Source organism: Ctenopharyngodon idella, chromosome 6 (assembly GCF_019924925.1).
Source record: "Ctenopharyngodon idella isolate HZGC_01 chromosome 6, HZGC01, whole genome shotgun sequence".
NCBI lineage: Eukaryota > Metazoa > Chordata > Actinopteri > Cypriniformes > Xenocyprididae > Ctenopharyngodon > Ctenopharyngodon idella.
In genome coordinates this window covers 34,551,955-34,572,112 of record NC_067225.1, presented here as the reverse complement: position 1 = coordinate 34,572,112, position 20,158 = coordinate 34,551,955, and the positions used below count along the sequence as shown (strand labels likewise).

At 42.6% G+C, this 20,158-nt stretch overlaps 1 protein-coding gene and 1 long non-coding RNA gene across 5 annotated transcripts in view; one reads left to right on the top strand and one right to left on the bottom strand.

Annotated features, from left to right (window-relative positions):
- Window positions 1-12,395: 12,395 nt before the first annotated feature.
- On the top strand, window positions 12,396-18,487 carry LOC127514081 (uncharacterized). 2 transcript variants are annotated; one of them, XR_007930555.1, is made up of 5 exons: window positions 12,396-12,637; window positions 13,028-13,077; window positions 14,993-15,157; window positions 15,455-15,590; window positions 17,390-18,487. It is a non-coding gene; the product is annotated as an uncharacterized LOC127514081 (long non-coding RNA). The 2 variants fall into 2 exon arrangements; XR_007930556.1 differs by lacking the exon at window positions 17,390-18,487 and having other exon boundaries at window positions 15,455-16,999.
- A 143-nt stretch (window positions 18,488-18,630) lies between these two features.
- The window catches only part of kdm6al (lysine (K)-specific demethylase 6A, like), a 33,387-nt gene continuing 31,859 nt past the window's right edge, over window positions 18,631-20,158 (bottom strand). For all 3 annotated transcript variants that reach the window (XM_051896462.1, XM_051896463.1, XM_051896464.1), the window contains one exon: window positions 18,631-19,642. In XM_051896462.1, the coding sequence (XP_051752422.1) occupies window positions 19,613-19,642 (30 nt within the window). In that variant the 3' untranslated portion in view covers window positions 18,631-19,612. The remainder of the gene's footprint in view (window positions 19,643-20,158) is intronic.

The following is a 20,158-nucleotide window of genomic DNA, read 5'->3' as shown; positions in this document are numbered from 1 at the left end:
CTGCATCTCTCTTGACACATTCAATGATACCACCACATATAGCCAAGGATTTTAGACGCCTGTTTATTATTATTACTGCAATATACAATACATCGGACAAGATGACATAACATGACAGAATCTAAACACACTCACATGATGGGGATAAAGTTATTGCTTTTTTAAGAATGGAGGAAGACAAATAGGAAGAATAGTGGGTAGTTTTTTTATGAAACTTCAAAATTGTGACAGTAAATGGTTACAGTATCTGAACAAAAAGCTGTGAAAACTTATAAACGACTTCCATCCAGAGTAACAGACAGATAGATAGATAGATAGATTCTAGACAAAGCAGATTCTCCTGAATGGTCACTGTAAGAATTGTGTGAGGTTACAGTCATAAATCACTGTCATAATCACATATCCATCACATCAACAATGACAGGCTTGATATTTTATCAAACATTTTCTCTTTTCTAGGGTTTACATGGAGTCAAACAATAAATGAATAACTATAAACATCTCAATAGAGTGTCCACATTATTTTCACATTGTAATAAGCTCTTTTTAAACGGCACTAAATGTTGAAGAATTGATGAATTCTGAACTGTTTAAACAGGCCTGCAGGAAAAACTCTACTGCCCTCATCTGGATCCAATATAAAATCGCACACTGATGTCAGATCAACATGGAAAGACTTCAGGACTGTATTGGAGGACATTGAAAGTATCTGAACCCTCTGAAAATAAAGTCCCTGAAATCAATGTAAATAAAAGACAGGCAGAAACTCTCAGATACAATGATTTTCTATACAGAAATTACAAATCTTGTAGCTTGAAATTGTGACATCTGTGATTTGCAATGATTGCCAGATTGTTTACAATCTCTGCATTTGGATAATAGAATATGCATATTTTAAACTTACAGTCCATATGATATGTGTGTTGATGGCTGATCGCTTGATATGCAGACAGCTGCATTAGATGAATAAAATGGATCCTCAAAAAAGTGAAAATGAAGCGAATGACACACACACACACACACACACACACAGACACAAGCACTAATGCAGCTCCTAGCAACAGCGCATGCTTCCTTCAGTCACAGAATGTGTGTTAGAGCGAGTGAGACTCCATCAGTCAAATATAAAGAGCTGCTGCACAGATAATGTCGCAGACTTTTTATAGCTCAGCATTCTTCACTAAAGCATTTACAGATATTTAGCAGTTTAGATATTTTGATAAGAAATCAATAACGCACATCTTAGACATGCAGTTATTATGAACCAAACAATTACTGAACAGATGCTTGTTAGAAAGCGAACAGAAGGAAGTGACAGCAGGATAATGCCTTACATTCACATACTTTAATGAAGCTTTATTAGAGGGTTTCTTCAAGGTCGTAGTTACTTGAGTTGATTATCTGTGATAAAAAGGGTTTTCAGGTGGTAATAAGACACAATGATAGAAAGAATCCTCTCTCACACACACCAGCACATATTCAGTCTTCAGTCTGTGGTTAAGGTTAAGGTTAAGGTTAGGCTTTCAGTGGAGAAGAAATGCCACAAATGAGCATATAACACAACTGTAGACTGAACAAAACCCTAACCCTACCTCTGAAAGGAAACTTTTGAGCCGTTTCACATTCACTTTATACTGTATATTCATAATATATTTAATTGTATTTCATATCTGTCATAAATTTTTTCTGGTTGTTGCATCTCAAATAGACCACAAAATCCCGTTAAACCACTCGACGATGACTCATAATCTTCCTCAGAACTCACTATCAGCTGAAGTTTCCAAAAAGGTCAAGAAAGAGCCTCACACGAACGCTTTCAACAGCCTCAGATGCTTCCAGCTCATCGCTGAGATTAAACAAATGATGAACAATCAGTCAAATTACTCTCTCTAGATCAGCTCAACTGAGAATGTTTTTCCATCCAATTAGTCTAAACAAACAATCCAGATGTGTGTCAGAGCGCGTTACAACTGAACCTCAGCGCTGAGCGCCGGGTCGAGCTCCCAAACACGCAATTAACCACCCACACTCATTTTACACCGCTAATTAATGACAGACACTAGCACTCACACACATTTATCTAAATGAAGACACAACTAAACATTAACTTATTTAGAATTGTAAAATATTTTATTGATGAATCATTTTTCCGAATGAAGTGTTCACTAAAGTCACCAAAATAAGGTTTTGTCAGATTCAACTGAAGATACATTACAAACTACCAAACTAGAGCTAACACACACACACACACACACACACACACACTGGACCTGGTTCTGGATGGGTTAGTAAAGAACTCTTCAAACTCTCTCTACTTAAGCGCTCCATTTGTTGCCGTGGTAACGGCACCGTTCCTGGCAAAAGTTCTGCCTCAAACCGCTCTCAGCCTCCATTTGTTTAACATATGAAACAAAAAATACAGCAATCCCCCAAGGTGCCAAGTGCTGACCCTTCATTAGGGTCATTCTACTGCCAGTAAAAATAAACAAATCAATTTAGCAGGGGATGTCAGTGCATATCTGAGGGTTTATTGATTCATATCTCTGTTTAAGCCTGAGGAGATCGAGAGAACGGGAGAGAGAGAGAGAGAGAAAGAGAGAGAGAAGATTTGAAATCGAGAGAACGGGAGAGAGAGAGAGAGAGAAAGAGAGAGAGAAGATTTGAAAAAGAAATTCTTGTTTTAAAAATGATTGAACTAAGGGATGAGTTGAAACATTTTAATGTTCCCTATAAAGGTCTAATAATCTCACAGCAAAGTTCTTTTTCGTTCTTCTCTTTGGGGTGAAAAGAAGTTTGACATACATGAGCAGCGATATGCTGCTAACAAACATCCAGACGCCATCCACACTGATGAGAGTGACGGTTAGATGAATATGTTAATATATGCTGTACTCTTTCCTCTCAATAACACAATAAACACACAACAAAAATGACAGCACGCTACGCGTGTAACTGTGGTTCTGTGAATTCCAGATGACTGCCAGGGGCAGCGTAAACAGAACTACAGTTACATGCGTAACTAGCGTACTGTTTCATTCCTACTGACCGCCAGAGGCAGCGTAAACACTATGGATGACATATACCAACATAGTCATGAGGAATGCCACCCACCTGATGAAAATTAAGGCTGCTCCTGAAGAACCACAGAACTAATGGCATGATGTGCAGCAACGTTGACTTAAAACGGTTGATAAAACCGGGCAAACATGCATGGAGAAACCCAAGTAGCAGCAGTGCAGATATCCACCAAGGAAACTCCTCTAAAAACAGCCCATGAAGATGAGATGGCCCTAGTGGAATGAGAGGTTAGTCTCCAGGGCAGTGGTCTCCCTGCGGCTTTGTAAGCCAGCGTAATGGCCTCCACTATCAAGTTTGAAAATCTCTGCTTCGACACTGGAGTACCTTTCTTCACACCACCATAGCAGAGAAATAACTGGTCTGACTGTCTATTGAGCAGTAGGGTTCAAGGCACTTCAAGGCACAAACAGGACACAAAAGTTGGACACTTGAGTCAGACCCTGAAGAAGTCTGAAAAGAGGCCAGTTCAATGTGCTGGTTTATGAACTGAGGAAGGAGGACTTTCAGAAGAAAAGATGGATTGGTTCGTAGGACCACCCCGGAGTCATCTGGCAACCAATGCAAGCACAATTTCGCTAACAGACAGCGTATGTAACTCACTGATTCATTTTGCAGAAGCAATAGCCAACAAAAAAACAGTCTTCAAAGACATCTATTTAATGTCAATGCTTTACAAGGGCTCAAACTGGGATAAGAAAAGGAATGCAAGCACGAGTAGCAAATCCTACACAGGAAAGTGAGGATTGCAGTCCTTCCTGAGGGGTAGCTTCCATGGATTGCCTGTCAGAAGTCTCAGCAACAAAGGAAACCATGGTCTGGCTGGCCAACGTGGTGTCATGAGTAGCACTCTGTGCTTGCACAGGGAGATCCTGTGTAACGTCTCCTATAACAGAGGGATAGGTGGGAACGCATATAGTAGGCAGTTTGGCCATTCGTGAGACAGTGCATCCTGACCCAAGGGACTGGACACTTCTGTCCTTGCGAACCATAAGCGACAATGAGTGGTCATCTCTGAAACAAAAAGATCCACCTCTGCTCTTCCAAATCATAGCCAGATCTCCTGAACTACATCTGGATGAAGCCTCCATTCTCCTGGATGTACTTGATCCCTGGAAAGAGCATCTGCCGTCTGGTTGCACGCTCCTGGAGCTGCCCTCAGTGAAGCGAGTCACGGCAGACACCATGTCAGGATCTCGTGAGTAAGCTGTAGAGACCTGCAGGATTTGTGCTGCCCTGGTGGTTCAGATAGAACACACTTGAGGTATTGTCAGACTGAACGAGAACATGGCAGCCTGCCAGGACTGGCATGAAATACTTTAGAGCCAAGAACACTGCACATAGTTCCAGCAGGTTGAATGTCCTGTGGCCTGGATCGGTGTCCAGCGCCCACAAATACCCCTCCAATTCCATGTTGACCCTCCATCAGTCGATGACAATGTCTGGTGGGATCTAGCCACAAACTGTTGTTCCATAACTGTAGTTGTCTGAGGTGATGTAAACCCAGGGGGATCATCGTTAACATCCCTATTAGTCGTAGGACCACCTTGTACTGCAAAGACACATCCGGGCGAAAGTGAGCCAAAAGTTGCAGAATGTTCGTCACACTTTCCTGAGACAGGAAGGCAGACATTAGGCAGGAGTTCAAGGTCAATCCTATGAACGCAGTGGTCTGTGTTGTAATCAGACAGCTCTTTTTCCCATTCACAGAAAAACTCAACTTCTGCACGTCTCAAAAGTAGTCTGGAGTCTTGCACAGCCTGCTTTTCGTGGGGGCACAAAGAAGCCAGTCGTCCAAATTAGGCAGAATATGCATGCCTCTCATCCAAAGAGGAGACAGAGCTGCACTCACACACCCTGTGAAGACGCGAGGAGCAAGGGAAAGACTGAAAGTTAGAACTTTGAACTGGTAGACTTCATTCAAGAAACTGAAATGCTTGAACATTGGGTGTGCCCAGTGGTCTGCTGTGTTGGTCCTCCAGTACTCCAGTTGTTCTATAAAAAAAATGATTGACCGCAGGCCTGAGGCTTTATGTGTGCGACTTTTAGTGATTGAGGGGGAACGCTGACGGGGTCCTCCTGGCAACTCCCGATAAGGTGGCCAAGCTATAACTATAGCATCCTCAGTAACACAAGGCCTTTGAGGGGGCTGTGTCTGAGGTGTAGCGTGCCGGCAGAAACGTTGCTCCAATATGGCATAGTGATGTCGGGTCTGAACTGCTGGCATCCTAAAGGTAGGGTTGCGCTGCACCTGCATCAGCTGACGAGTGACCTCAGACAGCTTTACCCTCTTTTCCAACAGTTCTGGAACATTAGGACCAAAAAGATGCCCAGGAACAAATGGAAGATTTCTCAAGATTTTCTTACAGTCCTCAGATAGCTGTGCTTGGACAAGCCACACTTGGCGGCGGGCTGCCAGAAGCGTGGCTGTAAGACTACCCAGCTTGTTAGTCACAGGGCCCATTGACCCATTGCCAAAAGAGCAGTTTGCAGAAACTTTGAAATAAAGGGATCAACATTTGCTGGTTCCAGCGTACTGGTGGCAGCAAGAAGTAACTGACAGATTGTGTTTCCGCACGAGTAATGTAGGCAACAGACTTGTATGCCTTTTTTTAGCAGGGAATCTGTACAACCACATTGAGCACTGGGACATTGCACATTCTCTCGTAGAGCCTCGTCAGGAGACACCACCAAAGCTGCAACAGGCTGCTCTATTTCCAGAACACGACTTACCCAATGGAATGTGCTTCAGCCATAGATGCTAGTGTCCGAGCAATCTTTTTGAGTGCCCCTTAGGTGGACCAGAACCAGAACCAGTGAGGGTATTTGAAAATTCAGCCACAAAATCTTTACATGGTGGCATGGCAAAAGAAGCCGCAGATGTGGCCTGTCTGAAAAAAACATTTGTTTGGGTAGATTGGACTGTCAAGTCCTAGACAAGCAATTGCCATTCGAAATACAGCCAAAGTATCATGGGAGGTATCAAAGTATCCAGATCACTAAACTGATCCCCCACTAGACCCCTCCGCTGCTAGATAAAAACTACTAGTGAAAACATCCTGAGGTGATGGTTGAGCTCCCTGATTCTCATTCTCATCCTTGTGTCATCTTCACAGGTGTAGCAGATGTGACAGGCTGAAGCAAGTGAAGCAGGCGTTTCAGCTCCGCCATCTCTGAAGAAAGCACAGAAACCGTCTTAGAAAGTGAATTTTCCTCAACACGCGAATGTTCATCACTTCGTGATGTGGCCCTCTTAAATGGGAGGGGAGCGCCAGCTGCCGCAGACACCTTGCGCTTCTGAGTGCACAAAGGCGCTACATCCAACTGCCCAAGTTTCACCGTTCAATTAATGTCTAACTCAGCAAGACAGAGCCGTCGTTCTTCTCCTGGACGACGGTCATGACATCTGCCTGTCGTCCAGGAAAAGATTATTTGGGTGTTCAACATCTGAGAGAGGCTCTCAAGGACCCTTGTTTGCACTGCAGACATTTACTTATGTCAGAACGACGAATAACAAAGATTATTTGAGACTATTTGGGTTTTAGGGCACAGCTTACAAGTCAGTGGAAAACCAGTGGCAATCAAGCTGTGAGCCATAGTTACTTGCTAATAACACCCTCGGATAACACCGTAAGGTTTAAATTTAAGCGGGATGATGGTAAGGAAACAACAAAGACAGGCAGGAAAAATAATTAAAAAAATTATATGATTCCCTTGGGTGAACCGACAGGTAATGCCAAGAAAATATATCTAAAATGGCAGATGGATTGAACCGAGGGGCACAGAGTATAACATAAATTTGAGGAAAAACACTCAGAACAGCTGAAAGAGATGAGTAGGTAATTACTAGTGAACTTGTGATCGGTATGACATCTCTTCTTTTACTGCTACAAACTGTTATTGGTCATTTAATTATGATTTGAACCATGCCAGTGCAGTTCCACTAATGCCAACATAATTTGAGAGTCTATTCAAAAGAATGTTGTGGTCTATAGTGTCAAAAGCAGCACTGAGATCCAGTAATACTAATAGTGAGATACAACCACGATCTGATGATAAGAGCAAATCATTTGTAACTCTAATGAGAGTAGTCTCAGTCCTATGGTACGGTCTAAATCCTGACTGGAAATACTCACAGATACCATTTCTTTCTAAAAAGGAACATAGTTATGATAATACTGCCTTTTCTAGTATTTTTGGCAGAAAAGGTAGATTTGAGATTGACCTGTAATTGACTAATTCTCTAGGATCAAGTTGTGTTTTTTTAAGAAGAGGTTTAATAATAGTCAGCTTAAAAGTTTTCAGTACGTATCCTAGTGAAAAAAGATTAATTAATGATATTAAGAAGAGGATCTATGAGAGATGAAAGAGAGGAAGCATCTCTTTCAGTAGCTTAGTCGGTATAGGGTCTAACATTCATGTTGTTGATTTTGATGTTTTAACGAGTTTAGGCAATTCTTCCTCTCCTATAACAAAGAATGAATGGAATTTTTCCTCAGGGACACACTGTCTGTACAATGCACTGTATGATGCGATACTGTAGTAGACGGTTGCATGGTTATAATTTTCTCTCTAATATTATCAATCTTGCATGTAAAGAAGTTCATAAAGTCATTACTGCTGTGCTGTTTGGAAACGTCAGAAGTTGAAGCTTTATTTCTCATTAATTTAGCCACTGTGTCAAATAAATATTTAGGGTTGTGTTTGTTTTCTTCTAAGAGAGTTGACAAATAATCAGATCTAGCAGTTTTTAAGGCCTTTTTGTATGCAAAAATGCTTTTATTCCACGAAATGAGAAAAACCTCTAGTTTTGTTTTCTTCCAGCTGCACTCCATTTTTCTGGCTGCTCTCTTAAGGGCCCGAGTGTGCTCGTTGTACTACAGTGTTGGACTATTTTCCTTAATCTTCTTTAAGTGCAAAGGAACAACTGAGTCTAGTGTGATGGAGAAAAGAGTCAATAGTTTCTGTTGCAAGTTCTTCTAAGCTATCTGGTATGCTAAAGAGATGAAACTGATCAGGAAGATATTTATAAAGCAATCTTTAGTGGTAGAAGTGATGGCTCTACCATATTTGTAACCAGGAGTCGGCTTTGCAGCCTTGACTAAATGTAGTATACTCAAGACTAGATAATGATCTGAGATGTCATCGCTCTGCTGCAGAATTTCAATGGCATCAATATCGATTTCATGTCACAATATTAGATCTAAAGCATCTGATCATAGAGATGTGGATGTTCTCTGAGATTCAGCACTTTAGTCACGTTTATTTATACAGCACTTTTAATAACAGATTGTTTAAAAGCAGCAGCTTTACAATATAAATCATGAAAAAAAACAGTATCTCTTTCAATTAGAATCACAGCTTCAGTTTCTACTATAAAGCGACTCTCCAGTGTGTTCATGTTTTCACTCGCACCTGACCTCGACAGACTGAACAGAAGAAATACTGGAGAAAATACACCTCAAAGAAGGCGGAGCCTCAGAGCCACACCCACTTATTACATCATCATCACTGACCAATGGGAGTTCAGAGGTGTTTACCAGCCGGAGCAAACTTTTCCAGAAAGTTCTTTTGGCAAACTGTTTCAAACTCCTGAAACAAACACAAAATGAACTTTGTTTTGGCCTGATTTTGTTCAAAATGAAGTCACACAAGTTCGTTCGATTTCGCCTGAAGTCCTTAAGCATTTGTCATTTACTAATAAATATTCACTGCTCCAGGACGGCTGCTGCCTCCTCAGCGGGTCCTTTTAGTGTGGTCTATTACTTATAACAGATGGATTGTGCTTTAACAAATAAACACTACTGAGAAATGAAGCACTTCAACCTGCTCTGAAGAAAGTGAAATGCACAATGCTGCCAGAGACACCCCGATGGAGCCGGACCACTGAACTAATTGACGTGAAGTCAACAGAATGGACGCTGTGGTCCCATGAAAATAAACGACTGATACATCATCGTTTTGAACTATTTTCAAGACATTAAACATCAACAAGTGGTGTTTGTGTCAGATTTATTTCATGAGAGTGTCCTAACATGACAACCAAGATGCATATGAGTGTTTTTGCACGGAAGTAGCTCTGCGATTGCGATGGCGTCTTTCTTCCCGACAGCAGCAGGGACAGTTTGCAGAGGCGTCGACTCATGACTATTCATCAGCACTCAGAACTCGCCAGAATATCCAAATGACACCGTTGATATTCTCCAAACCTCTTCAACACACTGATCTCTCCTCGCTTATGGGAGCTTTTGAGTGTGTGTGTGTGTGTGTGTGTGTGTGTGTGTGCATGAGTAAAAAGAGAGTTATAGAATAAAAAAGATGGAGACACCTCCAACGGCTGTCATCCACCTCCATCAGTGCTGAAGGAAAAGAGGAGAGCGATGATGGAGGATAAAGGAGATGCTCGTGAGTCACAGAGACACAAGCAGAAGCAGCTGCTGCAGCACAAGGGAAGGTCACTAACGCTGGGAACTGAAAATGCATTTACTAACAAATGTAAGAACGTGAAAGAATCATGTCAAGGCCAGACGTCGTGGCCTCCGTTGCGGTCGGCCGTCACAAACCCACGTGCTCTTGCCCACCATCGCCCGTCCCCAGATGGATGGTCACAGCTTCACTGAACTGAGTAACCCTGAGGTGAAAGGCAGGAGAAGAGTTAAAATCAGCAGTGAATTTACAGCAACAGTCACAAATCCCTCCTGAGCGGTTACAGCTGAAAGGTCCTGTCAGCCTCTGATCAGTTTCATGCTGAATTTGGACTGTCACCAGATATGACATTTAGATGAAACATAACAACAGGGAATCGCTGTAAACATGTTTGTATCAGCAGAAAGCACCTCAAAGGCAACTGTATGTGTTTGCGGGGACGACAGCCTCGGCAACATGTTAACGCTGCTCTGTTGCCTGGCGACAAAGAGAGGGCCGAGCATCTCCAGACTGTCACAGTTCTGAAATTCAAACTTCACAAGCTGCTCTCCTTCTGAACTCAATAGGGCTGGTTTGTTCCACAACTGCACTTTGACATTTCTAACATTTCCGGTCATGAGAACTATAGTTTTCTTTTAGGACTAGTGATGGTGTTACAGATGTTCTGAACACTGAAGGAAGCACATGACTTCTGACTGTCGTTCTGAACAAGTTCATCATCAGGGCTCATGGGACCTCGACGCGCACATTTGTCCTTCTGAGCTGCACTTCATTTACACTACTCTGGGTTGCCATGGTTTCTGCAGTACTCTTTGAGTGAGTCCTGTAGCTTCCTGCCAATCAAGGTCACGGCGCGACAGAAGCACGAGTCCCAGCGGACGACAAACCTCCCATTGAGCTCAGCATGCCATATGTGATATATAATAGCAGTGGAAACAGGCTCTGAACCCTCAGAAAGGCAAGATCCACTTTCCCTGAAATGAGCAGAAAAGCAGATTCAGTAAGTGGCCGATGTGAGGGATCTGCTCTGAACACTATTTCCACTGTCTCCGCATGTCAGTAGTTTGTTGGGATGAATAAAGCACGATCTCGTCGCCACCTCTCATTCTCTCGCAGCGTCGGCTTCATGCCAGCGAACGCCCACACAATCCTGTATAATTCCTCACTCAAACACACTCAAATTCACTCAAACCTACAAAGCTGCCACAGTGAGACCCCGAAAAAAACACGGTTATGCATGAAAAATGGGGTCATTTTGAGAAACATCAAGCATTTAATTCATTAACATCAGTATAATTTAATTATTAGATTCAAATGTTCAGAGTAAACTAGCAGGTCTGCTACTAATAGACATGAAATTAACAAATAAAAGATGTCTTCCTCTTTTTCTTCTTTCCTTTCTTAATAATGTTATGTTCATTCTTAACATTACAATAATCATGCAAAATAAGATTTATTTGCTCATATTTTTGAGGCTATCATGATTACTATAATTGTCACTCAAAGAGGAAATTTGTTTAGTAGTTTCTGGTCCAATCAGAGCGATGCTTCAGCGAATGTGTACTTTGTGTTTATTGTGTTGTTTTGCCTCTACAGCAGACTGAACCATGAGTCAGGTTCACATACGCCTACACAGTCGCCCACACACACACCCACGGGCCGTATGCACACGCACACACACACACACACACACACACTACACTCTTCAGCCATGTGAGAAGCCCTGCGTCCATCACAACAGCACAAACAACCATCAAAACCTGCAGCAGAGACAGAAGCAGGAAAACGCTGCTCAGACACTCGACACATTCAGAGTCTCTCCTCTGAGAGCTGGAGGAAGAGACACAGAGCAGGTGTATGGGAAGATGGATAGACTGATTAGGGTGACAACAGATCCCATCCCACTTTCTGCTCACTTTCACACTCTTAATAATGTCGGTCTTCTGAAAGCTCTGCCTGCATTGTGTGAGTTGTTCTCCTCTTATCAGGGTTGGTAATTATTTAAAAGCGAGCGTAAGTTGACTAGTTCTCCTCCCCTGCAGTCTGAAGTGTGGAGCGACAACATTCATTCTTCGTCTCCCACTCAATATTTTAATGTTAACCAGCACCAGAATGCTAATGAATGCTGACGTGTCGCACTAAACGGACACTGATGATATTTTTCAGACTAATTTCATGTTAAGAATCAAACTGGTTTCACGTGTGATCTGAGCCTGTTAGGGTTCATGGCCGAAATGAGTCACGGAGAATCGCTCGAATCACATCGTTTCCCGAGCCAAAGATCCGTGATGGAGTTCAGCTCCAAAATCTGCAGCTGCTTTATTTAGTCCTGCGGCGAAACATGCAGCTGCTGGCAGGTTGAAGGCGGCTCCACTCTTCACGCTTCTCTGGTGAAACAGAAGCACTTAATTTATTCTAATTTGATTTGACCTCAATGATCCTGACACTTGGTGAAGCTGCTCGCTTTGAAGAGAGAACGGACGCCAAGTCTGATATCGAAGGGCTACAGACAAAGTCAGCGATTAGACACGACCCGGTGTAAACGCATTAAAGCCTGTGTAAGATAATGCCTCTATTAATTAATGGAGGGTGAAACATAATTAGCTGGGGCCGTCCTCCGCCGCGGCTCCATTAGACGGGCGATGTAGGAATGGAAGTGCTCTCGTGGGCGGCTGTCGGTGTAAATGTGCTGTTGTATGTGTACGTTGAGTGTGAGTGTGTGAATCAGGCTATTTGTGAGTGTGTTGGGGGCTGAGAGCCCTTGAGAGAGTGTGTAGGCAGGGGTCCACACACACACACACACACACACACACACACACACACACGGGGGTGGAGAGGTATATGGAGTTAAGCCTGTTCACTGCCTGCCGATTGATCACTTGTGTGAATAAGAGAGAAAGAGAAACAGAGTGAGAGAGAGAGAGAGAGAGAGAGAGAGAGAGAGAGACGCTTGACAGAACAAGTGATTTTATATCACGGTGAGAAATACGTCTGCATGTAGAACGCAGCTCACTACAGATCATGCCAGTAAAGGATGACAAGAGAAATAGAAAAAATGAAAAATAGAGGGCAGTGAAAGGAAGAAGAAAAATGTGGAAAGTAAATGGGATGATATGTGTTAGTGCTGATGTCTCAGGTAAGATCTTTGTTTGTGTGTGTGTGAGATGGATTCAGTCATGACACCGTTTGCATCACTCAACTTGAGACTTCATGAAGTCTGTGATTCCAGAGTCAGGAACAGAAAACAATGCAAGAAAAAAGAAAAACAGAGACTAGTATCTGATTTCTGGGAAGTGCAGCAGGTGATGTGATTCTGACTCTGTGTAACTTCACAATCAGAAACACTCTGTCTTACAGCTGAAGACCCAGAACTCTGATGATCCGAGAGCTCCAGAAATCACTCCAGATGATTATATATATTATATATATATATATATATATCAGAAACATGAATATGTAATCAGACTGTGCGCGCGCGCGCGCTGCTGCAGGACCTTAAACTCCTGTTTTTTTTCTCTCTCTCTAGTTTCAGCAGCAGAAGTTCGAGGGGAAACAGTCACGTTCACGTTAATGAAGGTAAAGCAGCAGAGATGAATGTTTATTTCATTCCGTTTGTCGTTCAGATCCGTTTTACCTTCCGTAGGCTACATCATTACTGTTCATGATTAAAAACGTCGATGGACTCGACATGTACACACGGGCTCATGTATGATAAAGCAGCTTTATGACGATTTCCAAAGTTACAACACGCGAAGGACTTTAGAGGTTGTGTAGAATCACCTCAGACCGAATTCGGTAAAACTCGCCGTTGCCGGAAAGCCGCGATCGAGGCGCGCCGCGAGAAAACGGTCGCGCGCTGTATTTTGTCAGGTTCGATTGTGTCGCGAGCGTGGACGCGCATATGACGCCTAAAATATTGTAATGACCAGTGCGCTTACTAGTTTTGACACCTAAAAATCTGGACGTTTGGGCGAATGAGAACTAGAGACTTTCTGTCAGAAAGAAACGGTTCACTGTAAAAATATGGTTTTCTACTTGTTCACGCAGTTAGGTATGTATGAAAACATTTATTATATCAGCCACAATTACAGCCTGTCCTCATCCTGAAGGTCTTTCATTTGGTGTTTTATATTTTCAAATGATTTTAAGTAATTGCGTTTATATTTCCTGTATCAAAAGAGTCGACTCCATCATTACACAATATACCTCAATTTAATCGGGTCCTAGAAACACCTGATCAAAACGATTGCTGCATTATGCATTTTTACTGCTGTGACATTTGCTTATTGTTAAACTACAATAACTGTAAATCAGTTTAAAACATTCTGTGGCCTCAATTCGTTCATTAATAGCAGTTAATGCTATATATGGCAACACTTATGATGAATGTTTGACTCTTTTGATTCACTGAACATGTTGAACAGATTCATCTAGTAGAAATCAAGCTTTAGTGAGCTGAAGAACCCTATCAGCGTGAAAAAGACCAGACAAGTGTACATATATCTACTTACACAGGCTGAAGAATCATAGGACACATGCTTAGTGAAAAAACTGCTACACTTTTGATAGACTGACCCAAATGAAGCAGTTCTAAATGCAAACATCATCATCATCATCATCATTCAGATACAAACAATTCAAATGACTGTATTTACATCTAACCAATAATAAAAGCTTGTGATCATACTAGACATTCATTAGTCTACACAATGCATTTGAGTGCATCTTCATAAATATATTTTGCAAAAACATACACAGACGCTGTCGCCCACACAGAGAATCATGGGTTTACAGGAGCAGTCGAAGAAAATCATTTTAAGACTCTGTAATGAAGCATCCATTAGTATGAAATCACAGGAGACACTTTGTAGATGCTACGCCAGAATCATTCACGAAAACCATCATGAACTCGTTTAACTAGAACTGCAATCCACAGCAGCCACTTATCCTGACCTTAAACGCATGTGAGGCGGATCTGAAATGTATAAACTGTAGATGTTTGAGCATTAAAGTGTGAGTGACTGTAGCTGAAGGGTGTCAGAATATATTACACCACCTCAAGCGTCCTATTGCTGTTATAACACAGTTATACACATAATAAAAATATTAAGGGCACAAATGTTGCTGAAAACCTGATTTAGTGGATCAGATTGACTGACAGGCCCTCTGTGCTTTGTGTTATTGAGTGGGATTGCGTTGGAAAGATTGGATGTTCTAGAACTCAATGTCTCATTCTAATGAATCGGCATGTTTTGTACTGCAGATATTACTAATCTGCCTAATTTATTTGAATACTATTATAATTCACATCTCATTTATATATGAGGAGTATCTCCAGCACAGCTACAGCAAATGACATTCCTTTGTGTCTCTATGAATGGTGTCTCTGACCTTCCCATTGAGAAAAATGCCACAGTAAGCTCCGCCCCACTGACACGATAGGTCAGAACCGAGAGGTGCCGCCCACCTGAGCTCCCGCCTCTCTTTAAAGGGGCCAGACTGGCAACATGTGACTCGATTACAGCGTGGGAGTAAAAAGGGAGAGAAGAACGGATCAGGACAGGAATGAGGGGAAACTGGAGGACAGGAACGAAGGAAAGGAAGAGAAAGGTGGAGATATAAAGGGGCAGGCGAGAGGTCTCCGCTGGACTGGAATGTGAGTACTACATTTTGCAATGTCATCATGGTTTTATTGTGCCAGGCAAGTACAATGTGACTTGTGACACATTTTTGTGATGGTTTTGTGATGGAAAAATGGAGGAATGTGATAAAGTGTGGTGAAGTACATAATGTGAAGCAAACAAAATGAAAACAGGAGTGTGCTTGTGGACTGATAGTGGTCAGGTCTGACGGCACCTGCCTCACCGGCGGCCCTTTGAAGCAGATTACTCATTAAACTCAAGATGGATGCCGACAAAGACTAACCTTAACCCGCTTCTTCATGCTTTCACAGGGTGAGAGGGTGAAATTCCGGCACTGCTTCCCTGAAAGACACCAGCACTTCACTTCACACCGGACTCGCTGGGAAGAAGGAGAAAAAACACTTGAAGAGCAACTGAGTGAGTGGAAAACAGGAGGTTTTCAAACAGGTATCTCGTGTCACGTTACGATTGTGCAATTGTTTGCAGACTCAAGATAGCCAGCGAGGAACAGGTTTAGGGTCAGACGAGAGAGAGAATGGGTAGAAGAGAAAGGAGAGAAAAGCGAGGAACAGAAAAAAGACAGAAAGGGAAGAGGCCTTCCTCACGGATGAGAAAAAGCATCCGACACCCTCCGAAACACACGTGCAGCTGCGTTTGTGAAATATCCGCTTTCACCTGATGGACTGAAGCATCTCGCCGGTCGTCAGCTGCAGGACGTGCTCGTGCGTTCGCCATCACACCTGAAAGATCAAGGTGAACTCATTTAGCAATCTCATAAAGCTCATGGAACGTGAACTGGACATGCTAAACTCAAAATCTGGTATAATAATCTTTCATGCAGTTTAAGGTATGTAGAATATTTGGGCTCTTTTCAGGCAAAAGATGTGAAAACTTCAAAGGAATGGCAACCAGTAACAGCAGCTGATACAAACATCTTCCTCATATGTTCATGCACATGTTCATCATCGGCTTCTTCTCAGTTTTCAGCCAGTATCTGTGAGCAGTGACACCGGCTGCAGCGTCGCCATTGTGTCGTGTCCTTGTTCTCTGTGTAATGGCGGGTGACGGCCGAAGCACGCCAGCAGCGGCAGTGAAGGAAAGTGAGAGAGAGAGGCAGCATGTGGGTGAAGGGTGACGCATGCTTTTATGAATGGGCTGCAGGGACGAGCGCTCTGATTGGTCAGTTCCACTCCTCTCTGTCTATAGTGAAATATGACACCACAGCTCAACATACCATCTTAAAATGTGACACAACCATTACCACTGCAGCCTTTATCAGCAGTTTGTGAAGATCTGTCAAAGTAAAACAGAGTTGTAAGATAAGAAATGTGCAGGACTACTGAGCTGAAACATCGTCTCAATCCCTGTGCGTCAATCAAGGAAACTCACACGACAACATCGGCACTCGGTCAACAAGAGCAGCTGTCACACACTGACAAAGACACGAAAGGACCTCGAACCCTCTTTACATTAAGCTGAAACGCTTCCTGTCTGTCCTCAGGTCACATGCAGGTCATTAGGGAGGAGGAGATGAGAGAGGAACAGTGAGGGACGTCCTGCACCATCTAACTTCACAAGAGTGTGCGATTGTGTGGCAAAGCATTTGCTGATGGACGGCACAGATGACAGCAGCGTCACGCTCACTGACGTCCAGCCCTCGTCCTGCCAAATCATGGAAAACTTGGTGTGTCATGTAACATCATGGAAACAGGAGATGCTGCGAGTGGAAAAAGAGCCGTCACACGTCAGTCACGTGACCAAATGAGAGGGACAGCACGATGAGGTCAAGACGACACAAGCTTCCGTCATCACTGATAATTCAACATTTATGAAATAATAAAGGTCATTTGTTTATAGGTGTATGTCAGGGTTCCAGATCCGCGTGTGACATATTCCACGCTGGTGCAAACATGCTGATGCGACCGTAAGGATGTGTTTGTGACCCAACCGCATGAGTCAGCGCTCCTAATCGGGAACGCTCCCGTCCTGTTTAACTTTCCATGGTCAGTCCCTGAGGCCACGGTGTCTGTTTGAACTCATTTTCCAGGCCACATCTGCCTGTTACACTCACTTCCAGGCTATTATACAATCAGCTGAGATTAATGCACCTGTTTTGGTTGCATTCTCTACACAGGCAGATTTCATGAACTCCACTCGTCTCCTTTCATTGACAGATGACATTTGCATCAGTGTTGTCAATTCAATCACATCAATCTTTTTAACCAAGTTATCTACCTTCTGTTTAGGCTGCAGGACCGAAGTGAAGCAGCGCAAGCGACAACATCAAGGCGTCCATCCTTTGCTCAGTAGTCAGTGTAGGTCCTGTCGTCCCGTCAGCAGCTACATCTGGCTACTGGGTCTCAGATGGCCGCCTGTCTGTCTGGTGTGATCGAGCGGCACATTACAACCAAAGCCAGACGGTGGAGGAAAACAAACAGGAGCATAGGACAAGACTGACGTGACTCTGAACCTGGCATACAGTGTAGAGATCTGTGTTTGTCAAATTACAGCTACATTGTCTGCTGGGTTTCAGAGTCTCTTCATACCGGCAGAGGCGTTTTGTCATGAAGAACGCTTAGAGACGTTTAACAGTGTCAGTCTGTAAATGATTCAATAAAGTTTGGACATAGTCTGTCTGCGGAGATATTTGTCATTTGTCAATGTCAAACGAGAATATTTGACATCATCGTTCAGTGTCCATCAGCAATGTGTCATTTGAGAGCCGAACAGAAGACACTCCTTCAACTCATGTGCACTACTGTGATACCAGTGTCAAATACACAATCTCACACACACACTCGAGTGTCAGGCCTCCAGCGGAGCAGATGCAGGCGGGACGATGAAGCTCTCTTGCTGCTGACTGCAGTTAATTTAACGGAAAGCTGAAACTCGTGAGTTTCTTCTGAACAGCAGATTGTGAAAACTACAAACAAGAGGGAAACGAAGGGATTCTTGCGCAATAGAGGCCATTACTGACGCAGCGAAAGCTTCACGCATGAGATGTGCTCATGACCACACGTCAGAAAGACTGATTCAGGGACGAAACCGCCTTCGAGTGGCTCCTGAAGTGACTTCTCAGCCGACAGGTGAATTTGGGCAAACGAGGAGCATGCATTAAGAGCGTTCATTTAACTAGCAGACATGCTGGACGTCAGCGGTTTGACGTAAACAACGAGTCCATTTGTGAATGTTTGTCAGTGGAAGACATGACACGAGAGGCTGATGAACTTTAACCTTTCTGGAGGTTTCAAAGCCTGTTCAATAGTAACTGACCTCATGAGTGTAAACAAACATAACTCAGGTCTGGCTTAATTACCATACACATCACTGCTAACCTTTCTGCAGGTCTTGCCCAAAAACAACAAAAATAAATCGCTGTGGGGGAATGTACGTTTTAAGAGTTGTGTTCAATAAAAAGAGATGCGATGCTTTCATAAAGACGAGGACTTTCACGTATCTTCACATACTCAACACAAGTGCATGAAAATGTTGACAACTTGTTTAATAACTCATAAAACATTCTTCAAACAATAAAACAATTTTATAGTTTCTGTACAATGCTTACTAAGCAGTTTAATTCTATATAGAAAATGCAGGAGTAGTTTAAATGACCAAACTCCTTCAAATTTAATGGCAGGTACTCTGGGAAAAATAACAGCATTCCATCCACAAATATCTTCAAGCAATAAATATGTATTTATAAATAGTGTAAATGTACATCAGGATTAGAAACAAACGAGGAAGGAAAAAACACAGACAATTTAAACTTTATTCCTTACTCTATGTGCAACCCATTTTTCTTTGTGACTTGGCTGTTATGTTTTTTCCACAATTTTTTCCTTTTTCTTACCTAAGAAACAAAATATCGAACATGGTGTCAAAATAACAAGACAGGTAAAACATAAAAGCAGTAAAAAATTATATATATCACCTAATTCTTCACATTACAAATATTTTTTTGTAGATTTTGCCATCCAAAGTCGTCGTAAAATCGTTATCTACCATACAAAAAGCTAGGCTAGCGCTCCTTCGTGAAGGCGAACCCTTGAGACACAAGGAAAAGATTTCAGGTTTCAGCATGTTAACAAAATACAAAAAGAACGTCTCGAGTCAGTAGTCTGTAAGTGACGATGCCAGTTGTGATAGACACTATGTACAAAACGAGTTTCCCATAATTTCCTCCCCAGTTTTCGTGATTAATTTCTCACGTGAAGCAGAGGCGAGTCGCCCGTTCAGGAAGAGGTGTAGAGAGGAAGTTCGCTCACTACCGCTCCCCGCAGGCCATAACCACACACTGCAGTTATAAACCGGTTGCATAGACACACACAGCCGCTTGAGTCGACGGTCCCGTGTGCTCGCGACGGACTCCAGCCACGCGAGAGACGACCACGACTGTCCTGAATATCAGAAATGGTCCGTTTGTAGAGTTCCTGTAATGCGATATTATCCACATGTAGAGCAACTTAATGTCAAGATGAAGATGAATGCAGAGCAGGAGCCTGAAAAACACAAGGTGAGCAAAGCGTTATTCCAGATGCTGAAGTTATCGCACACACACACAGGTTTGTTTTTGTGAATTGTGGGGACATTCAATAGGCGTAATGGTTTTTATACTGTACAAACCGTATTTTCTATCGCCCTACACTACCTCTACCCCTAAACCTACCAATCACAGGAAACTGTGCACATTTTTACTTTCTCACAAAAACTCATTCTGTATGATTTATAAGCCTTTTGGAAAAATGGGGACATGGAGTAATGTCCTCATAAGTCACCCTCTGTTGTAATACCCATGTCATTATACAAATTTGTGTCCTGATGTGTCACAAAAACACAGACAGACAGAGACTAGGCCTCTCACAATAACTACTTTTTGTTGTGCGACATATTGTCTCAGAAATAATTGCGATAAATGAATATATACTGAATATATAATCATAATATAACAGCAAAATAAAGCAAGTAGGCCTACATACTTTCAAATGACAACAACCTTTTAATTTTTTAGACCATGG